This window comes from Salvia splendens, unplaced genomic scaffold (genome assembly GCF_004379255.2).
Source record: "Salvia splendens isolate huo1 unplaced genomic scaffold, SspV2 ctg1120, whole genome shotgun sequence".
In the NCBI taxonomy this organism is placed as follows: Eukaryota; Viridiplantae; Streptophyta; class Magnoliopsida; order Lamiales; family Lamiaceae; genus Salvia; species Salvia splendens.
The window spans coordinates 149,283-158,586 of record NW_024598668.1 but is presented as its reverse complement, the minus strand read 5'-3'; the positions used below and the strand labels follow the sequence as shown (position 1 = coordinate 158,586).

At 46.8% G+C, this 9,304-nt stretch overlaps 1 protein-coding gene across 1 annotated transcript; it reads left to right on the top strand.

Annotated features, from left to right (window-relative positions):
• The first annotated feature begins 3,263 nt into the window (after window positions 1-3,263).
• LOC121788685 lies at window positions 3,264-5,777 on the top strand. The gene has a single exon (XM_042187302.1). It carries the CDS (start codon window positions 3,264-3,266, stop codon window positions 5,775-5,777), a length of 2,514 nt encoding a protein of 837 aa, XP_042043236.1.
• Window positions 5,778-9,304: the final 3,527 nt, after the last annotated feature.

Here is a 9,304-nt window from a genome sequence, read left to right as displayed (position 1 = left end):
AAAAAAATCCGAAGAAAAAGGAATTTAAGGAGAGATTTTAAGAATCCAAAACTATTGAGAAAATAGAATTTCTCCAAAGGAAGTAAAGAAAATAATTAAGTGCTGCAGAGCAGTAAAGCCGAGTTAGGATTTAAAGAGAAATCCTGTAAGCCGAGACTAAGAGATAGATGCATGCATTCTTTTCTCAGGAAAATAGTTCAAGTACTAATTAGCGTGTTACGCTATTTTCAAGGGAGAAAACAGTCAAGGGCAAGTGAGGCCTAACAAGGGAATTTAAGTGAAGATAAGCACACAAGGTGAGCTTTCTTTTAATATCCAGCACTATAGTGTGGATATAAAGCAAATGTTTTGAAGTATGAAATATCTTTTCTGAAAAATGAGAATGTGATCATCTCTTTTAAAGTTGTTGTCATGCCAGAAAATATTTGTTTTTGAGACCTGTCTGATAGGGCTATATGCCGAGACTTTTGGCGATGCCAAAAGGTTTTAGTAACGAATTCGGTTCCCAATAGGACCGCAAATCCTATTCGGAATAAAGTGCACAAGAGCTGTGAGCCATCCTAGAGAGAGGTTGGCCGGTGAGGGTGTTCGTTGAAGGTGGCCACCTTCACGGCACACTAGTTTCTCAGACATGGCAGAATACAAAAGAACTTAGACTGCAGTCGGACTTTTAAGATCACAAAAGAATTTAGTATGCTCGGGCCTTTTAAGAAAAACCCCCGGGTGATACTGTGGATGGGTGACAACTTATATTGTATGTTTTGTTTTCGGCACGTGTTCACTGAGTACTCATGTACTCAGCCCTGCATGTATTTATAAACGTGCAGGTTGGACGTCAGGATGGAGAAAAGATTGATCGGAGTCGATGCTAATAAATAAGCTTGTGGATTTCTCGACGATTCGTGTCTCCATACACGAAGTCGTTCAGAGGGACCTATTCCGCTGTGTTTTGTTGAATGAGAATTGTATTGTCTCATCATTGAACTCTGATTCAGTTGACATATCAAACATTCTATTTTGAGATTGTACCAAATACTCGACTGTTATCTTGGTAATATCACATTTGTCCTTTGACAAGTTCTTCAGATTTTACCCCTTTTCTATCCCCGCTTCTTTAATCCCCCATTAGTCGCGAATCACTCATTCTTGTTATCCTTAATGAGAAATGGGTCGTGACAAAGTGGTATCAGAGCCACAGTTTCTTTCTTACTCTGATATCCACACACTCCTTCAGTCAAGATATTGACTTGTTCGCTAGATCCTTCCAAGCAATCGACTCGATCAATGCTCCAGGACGTTCAACCAAGTTGAAAGCCGAAAGAGAAAGAAAACTTTTTGAAATAACCACACAAAGTACGACGAGGATGCCCACCTCGTAAGGCAAAGGGAAAGGACTGAGAAAGGATAAGAACTTTCCTAGAGAATGTAGTTCGAACTGGAACTACGAGGGATGAACCATAAATCCTATTATTGCTTTCCTGAGCAATTTGTTTTCGGAAGGATGAAAAGACAAGGTTGAGTACGAAAGTGTGAGCTAAGGAAACACGAGTTTCACCAGAAAATCCAACGCCCAGTGCATAAAGAGCACAAGAGGGGCAACGGTTGAGACATAAAGTCAAGGAACGGAGCTATAAGGAAATAGCACAAGATGGAATGGTGCGAGATAGATCCTCACGGTGACCAAGTCACCCGTAAATCCAAAGAAATTGGTGTTCTTCACCACAAAAGCCTTATGGAACAATAGTTTGAGATGAGAACTTAGTCTGATGACTCTAGATCAGGCAGTATAGTGGCCCTAGAGGATGACCTCCTTAGACTCGCATGCATCGCTTTACGTTGTGTTTTCGCGTTCTGTTCTCTTGCGTTGCCTTCTCTGACTCGAGACGTGTCCTTGTGTAGATGGCTCGTCGTTTTACCGCCCGGAAATGGGTGAGGAGAGGTGCTAGCCCCGAGGAGTATGTGAGGTCCTACCAGACCTACCAGAGGTGCTATGGTAACTCACTGGGTGAGTTTTTGGCGCACTACCAGCGTCTATGGTGGGATGCAGCCTTCCATGGCAGCGTCACCGGATACGACGACATAGTTTGTCTGCTGAGTTTGCTCCCCGATGGATGGAGAGAGTGGGCTACCATGGTGGCCGATAAGTACATAATCACTGCCTACCCTGCTTATGACTTGGTAGGGGATTTTCCTAGATTTCTGTTAGCAGTATTCACTCGCTTTGTGTGCTACGGGTCGGTTTCACCCTTATTGATCGACTAGCCAGCACTTGAGGTACAGGACCCTCCGGCGCCCAGGGAGCCAGGACGTCCCAGCCAGTGGGAGTCCGAAGCAGGGCCATCTCGGCGACCAGTTGGGAGCAGGACTCCGAGGGCACCGCCGGCACGCCCACCTTCTATACGGGACCCCACTTTCCCCATGGAGGCAGAGCGTGAGGCGCAGGAGGCTGCCCGAAAGGGGGAGGCCCCTACGGCTGACTCAGAGGAGGATGAGGAGGAAGGCCCGCCAGTGGTCGCACCAGTCGGGAGCTCCTGTCTGCAGGTTATCACAGTTCCGAGCAGTTACTCGCACATCCGCTCGGCAACTGAGGCAGACCACCCAGACATGGGGAGGCGTATGTTGCATGTGGATGATATACGGCCGTACCTCAGGAAGGCCGGGAATGAGGCCGTGCCCCCAGCCCTCACTGAAGAGAGCAGGGAGGACCCGCACCTCCTCTGGGAGTGGGAATGCGGAGAGGACGAGAACAACCCCATACTCGTCAACAGTGAGGAGGAGCGAGTGCCAAAAAGGGAGCGCTCACCGGACAACGATAGCGATAGCGACAGCGACAGTGATGATATCCGGGATTGTGGCTACTACACCCCTTCTGGGAAGTGGGTTTGGTACTGAGGAGTGGTAGGAGGGTTGTAACATCAGAAACGTCCTAGCATGACGGCGTTCTGATGTAGTATTTTCTTTTGGAGATTTGAGCAGACTGTTTTGATTAGCACGTAAGGCCCGAGCTGTTAGAAGGGCAGTGGCTAAGTACTTTTGGTAATGTTCCGTAGTACCGGGACTTCATGATGCGTACTTGGATGTGCGTTCTTTTGTAATAAGACCTCTCGAAGCAAACTTCTTGATGATGTACTCAATTTACGATATATATGAAATCTCGTTATCTTGAAAAGCAGTGTTCATTTATATCTCGGAAAATCCACGTTTTTCTGTTTAGCCATCGCGAATGTTGTGCATTTATTAAATGAGTTTCATAAACTACCAGGATGCCACCACGAAGAGTTGGCAGACTACGAGGCCGAGGACGTGGAAGGGACCGAGGACAAGCCCAAAACAACCTTCCGGTTTATGATGAGGAAGTACGAGAGGAATGGGATGAAGTAACACCACCTCCATCGCCAATTCCACCCCCGCCACCACCACAACCACAGGATCGTCGGATTGAGGAAATGTTTCTGAGACAGAACCCACCAACGTTTAACGGGTTGGGAGACCCAATGGTGACAGAAACATGGATCCGTGCACTGGAACGTGTCTTTAACTTCTTACACTGCACGGACCAGGAGCGGTTGTCCTGCGTGACTTTCCAATTAACTGGACCCGCAGATTTCTGGTGGGAAGCAAAGAAAAAGACTATGGGTCCAATGCATGTAGAGGAAATGACTTGGGAAGAATTTAAAACTGAGATCTATGAGAAGTATATTCCCAAGAGCTACAGGAAGAAAAAGGAGGTTGAATTCTATCATCTGAAGCAAGGACGAATGTCGGTGACAGACTATGACCGAATGTTCTGTGAAATGGCACGGTACGCCCCAGATCAGGTAGATACCGATGCCAAGATGGCTGAGAAATTCTGTACTGGCTTGAGACATGAGATACGCATGACGCTGGCTAGCCACGAAGGACTGTTCTACACTGAGGCTCTGGGACGAGCACTGGACATCGAGGCAGCCATGCCAGGGGAAAAGACTGCCCCAGCCGTGAACCCTACTCAGTCCCAACCATCTAGGGACAAGAGAAAGTGGGAAGGACCACAGGCTCAACCTGATTTAAAAAAAAGAGGGGGATATGGACCAAGCAGGCCACAATATGGCGGGTACCAGACTACCCCTGGACCTTACAAGGGGAACCCGTCAAAAACCAGTCCGTGTCCTAGATGCAACAGGCTGCATGGCGGCATCTACAAGGCAGGGGCTGATACCTGCTTCAATTGCGGAGGAGCTGGACACTTTGCTAAGAACTGTCCAAGCAAGAACTCAGGGACGGGAGCAAGATCTAACCCGTCAACTCAGCGCCCGCAACTGCGCGCAATGAATGTCCAGGATGGATCAAATTCACAGCGGATACCAAGGAATCAGCAGCAGAGGCCAAAACTCCCAACACAGGCTCGAGCTTATGCAATGAGGCAGAAGCAGCCCGAGCTGAACCAGGGAAATTTGGCAGGCATGGGTAAGCTTTTCAACACACCCGTTATGCTTCTGTTTGATACTGGTGCTTCACATTCTTTTATATCTGCTCATTGTGTAACTACTCTGAAACTCGATACAAAAGAATCTGAACATAGGATGGAAGTAGTTTCCCCAGTAGGAGGGCGGATAGAAATATCTCGCACTTGCTCGAACTTAGAAATCACTCTGGGCGAACTTAAGGTTGTAGCAGACAACCTTAGTGTTATGATTATGTGGGATGTAGACATAATCCTAGGAATGGTCTGGCTGGCTAAAAACCAGGCCACCATCTTATGCAAGGAAAGGCAAATTTCCTTTAGAAACCCCGAAGGAGAAACCACTCGTTTACACGGAATCTCCATGGGAACCCAAAAGTCTGTAGTATCAATGCTGCAAGCCAGCAAGTTGATAAAGAAGGGAAGCCCGGCATACCTTGTTTACTTGAACAAAGAAGAGAAAGAGGAGAGGAAATTGGAAGAAGTCGAGATCGCTCGTGAATTCCCGGACGTTTTCCCTGACACTCTACCTGGCCTACCGCCAGACAGACAAGTGGAATTCACGATAGATCTAGAACCAGGATCCGCCCCGGTGTCGAAAGCACCATATCGAATGGCTCCAAAGGAACTGGATGAACTTAAGGTGCAGTTGCAAGAACTCCTGGACCTGGGATTCATCAGACCCAGCGTCTCACCATGGGGAGCACCTGTACTGTTCGTGAAGAAGAAAAACGGGACCATGAGGATGTGTGTAGATTACCGAGAGCTTAATAAGTTGACTCTCAAGAACAAGTACCCGTTACCCAGGATCGATGATCTGTTTGATCAGCTCAAGGGAGCCAGTGTGTTATCCAAAATGGACCTGAAGTCAGGATATCACCAACTGAAAATTAAGCCAGAGGATGTGCCCAAGACGGTCTTCCGAACTAGATACGGTCACTATGAATTTACTGTGGTGCCATTTGGACTAACGAATGCACCAGCAATATTCATGGATTTTATGAACCGCGTCTTCCATCCATATCTAGACAAGTTTGTCCTAGTCTTTATCGACGATGTGTTGATATACTCTAAAAACAAAAAGGAACATGAGGAACACCTGCGGCTTGCCCTAGAAACACTACGGGCAGAAAAGCTGTACGCCAAATTCAGTAAGTGCGAATTTTGGCTCAAGGAGGTGAATTTTCTCGGACATATTGTGACAGCAGAAGGAATCCGAGTGGATCATGCTAAAGTGGAAGCAGTACGGAATTGGAAGGCGCCGACAACGCCTAATGAGATCCGAAGTTTCCTCGGACTAGCTGGCAACTACAGAAGGTTTATTGAAGGATTATAAAAAATCGCCAGGCCAATGACTCAGCAACTCAAGAAGGGAACCAAAGTCTCATGGTCTCCCGAGTGCGAGGAAAGCTTCCAGCTACTAAAGGAAAAATTGACTAGTGCACCCGTACTAGCAGTCCCCGAATCAGGGACGGATTACGTTGTCTATACGGATGCTTCCAAAAGTGGACTTGGATGTGTGTTGATGCAGAATGGAAAGGTGATTGCTTATGCATCACGACAGCTCAGACCACACGAGCTCAACTACCCAACACACGACCTAGAACTAGCAGCAGTGGTTCACGCGTTGAAAATTTGGAGACACCATCTCTATGGAGTTAGGTGTGAGATTTTCACGGACCACAAGAGCCTCAAATATTTCTTCGAACAAAAGGACTTGAACATGAGACAAAGAAGATGGCTCGAACTAGTAAAAGATTACGATTGTGGCATAAACTACCACCCGAGCAAGGCTAACGTCGTGGCAGACGCGTTGAGCCGTAAAGGTCAGCACCAATTAGCAGTCATGTTCACCCAGGAAGAAGAACTGCTAAGAGAATTTGACAGGATGAGTTTGGAGATGGTGCAAGCGCTCGAAACGACGGAAAGTATAATTTCGACTCTAGTAGTTGTTCCCGATTTAAGGGCCAGGATTGTGGAGGCCCAGAGACGGGACGAGACTCTAGAGAAGTGGCGTTTGAAATCAAGAACAGGCAAACAAGAGAATTTCCAGGAGGAGGCAGACAATGCGCTCCTGTTTGAAGGGAGACTGTGTGTGCCCGACCAAGAGGAGCTCAGAAATGAGATAATGAGCGAGGCGCACGATACCCCATACACCGCCCACCCAGGGAGTACGAAAATGTATCAAGACTTAAAGAAGAAATTCTGGTGGGACGGCATGAAAAGAGATATAGCTTCCTACGTCGAGAAGTGTCTTGCCTGTCAACAAGTTAAGGCACTACACCAGCGACCATATGGAAAGCTACAGCCGTCGGAAATTCCCTGAATGGAAGTGGGAACACATAACCATGGATTTTGTCACGGGACTGCCAAAGTCTCAGAGAGGAAATACTGCAATTTGGGTGATAGTCGATCGTCTCACTAAGAGCGCTCACTTTATACCAATCCCTATCACATACGGATCGGAGAAGTTAGCCCAGATATACGTGAAGGAAATCATTCGCCTGCAGGGTATACCGGCAACGATCACGTCGGATAGAGATGCCAAATTCACATCCCGATTTTGGAAGAGCTTACAGAAAGAGCTAGGGACACAATTGAATTTTAGCACGACATTCCACCCACAGACCGACGGACAGTCGGAGAGAACAATTCAGACACTCGAGGACATGCTGAGAGCATTAGTGCTTGATAGAGGAAGCAATTGGGAACAAGTACTGCCACTAATAGAGTTTGTCTACAATAATAGTTATCAGGCAATGATTGATATGGCTCCGTACGAAGCACTGTACGGGAAAAAGTGTAGATCGCCCCTCTACTGGGACGAGGTCGGTGAGAGGAAAATTTTGGGTCCGGAAGTAATTGAAGAAATGATAGAAATTGTCAGAAAGATCAGAGGGAGAATCAAAGAGGCTCAGGATAGACAAAAGTCCTATGCAGATGTCCGACGGACTGATTTGCAGTTTAAGGTGGGAGATAAAGTGTTCTTAAAAGTATCACCCTCAAAGGGGATAGCCAGATTTGGAGTCAAGGGAAAACTCCGACCCCGATATGTTGGACCGTATGAGATCCTAGAAGCGGTCGGACCGGTAGCTTATCGGTTGGCGTTACCGCCAAGCTTTGGAAACGTTCACAACGTTTTCCATGTATCACAGCTTAGGAAATATTTGTTTGACCCGAAGCATGTGATTCATCAGGAAGAGATGGTATTAAACCCAGACTTGAGCTATGAGGAAAAGCCGAAGGAAATTCTGGACAGAAAAGTACAGCAGTTAAGAAATAAATCCATTACTTCAGTGAAAGTACTATGGGGGCACCACGGGCAAGAAGAGGCCACGTGGGAGTTAGAGAGTAAAATGAGGGAGCGATATCCCGAGCTGTTTGAGTAAAGCCGTACAAATTTCAGGACGAAATTTCGTTTAAGGAGGGTGGAATGTGACGCCCCGAAAATTTTAATCCTTTTAATTTGATTAAGCCGAATTTATTAGATTGTTTAATCCTCGTCTAGAGGTATACGATGTTGTTATGTGCAGAAGAAAAATTTCCAAGGATGAAAGTAAAGAAAATGCTATATTAGAGAAAAGAAGGATACTTGTGTAACAAAATACAAGTCAACAATACAAGTTATACAAGTTATGTGAGGGAAAGAGACATCACATATCTACACTACATCCTACATCCTAACCACTCTAGTCGGAAGGACTAGAAGCTAGCTCTTTTGGTAGGGGAAACCAAGTAGCTACCAAGGAATCTTTTCCCTCCTTCTCCACCCCCTTCTCTTCTAGATTTCCAGCCCCAAAGCTCCAAGAATGGCAGCCCTAAAAACCTGCAAAGTTAGCATGAAAAAGGGGTAAGAAATTGAAACATAAAAAAAGGGGGAGGGGGAGGCAAGCTCGATTAAGAGGATAGAAGTAATAGGCAAATAGCACAGCCAAGAGGCTGCTGAAATTGGCTGTGAAATCAGTCATATTGACCATTCCAATTACACCAAAGAAGGAGTCAAACAAGGGATCATAGTGGAAGGAGCCACTGTACACGCCCAAAATTAGAGCTAGGAATCAGCCCTTTTGTTATTCTCAAGAGTTTCACCCAAGTAGGCAGGGAAGCCTAAACAACAAGCTCAAAAGAAGGAGGAAACATGTAGCTCAAAGTAGCAAGTTACACTCCCCAAAACCTGCCACCAAGGATGAGGAAATTGCCTATAAATACCACCGTCACTCCCTCCCCACTCCACAATCTTCTGCTGCCAAATTCGCACAAGAGTGCGACGGAGCGAGGGACGACGGAGTGAGGAGCGACGGTGCGGAGTAGCGGCAGTGAGGAGGGAGAACCGAGAGGGATCACCAAGCAAGGTAACCCCCTCAACAACACTCCTTGCATCATATAGACAAGTAGATAACTCAAGAACATAGAGTTCTCCATAGGACTCTCACACCAACCAGAAAAACAGTAGCAAACCACCTGAGACTCCCCCACACGGATTAAGACTAAGCATAAGGGCTCTGTGCAATAAGCCAAAATGCTCCCAATGAACAAAAGAGTCAGAATCATTAACACCATAACCAAGAAATCAAGCCCAATGGAATAATACCACAATATAGCCTACGATACTTTGCGTGCTCCGATTAAAAGAAGAGCACATCGGGAGAAGGGGTAGGGGACTTAGCTTGATTACGGGGGAGAGAGACGTTGCCAGAGCAGCAACCGGCAAGGCGGCGAGTTGCTGGAGCTGGCGCCGAGCGACGCAGCAGGCGGCAGCCATGCTCGTCGAGGAGCTGAGGACTCCTCCGAACTCGACGGAGGGAGAGAAAATGATGGAGGAGGGAGTACCCGCTGACTGGACTCCGAAATTTCCGTCGAGGT

Excerpts from the sequence above, each read along its gene's own strand:
- LOC121788685 (XM_042187302.1), top strand. The coding sequence starts at position 3,264 with ATGCCACCACGAAGAGTTGGCAGACTACGAGGCCGAGGACGTGGAAGG.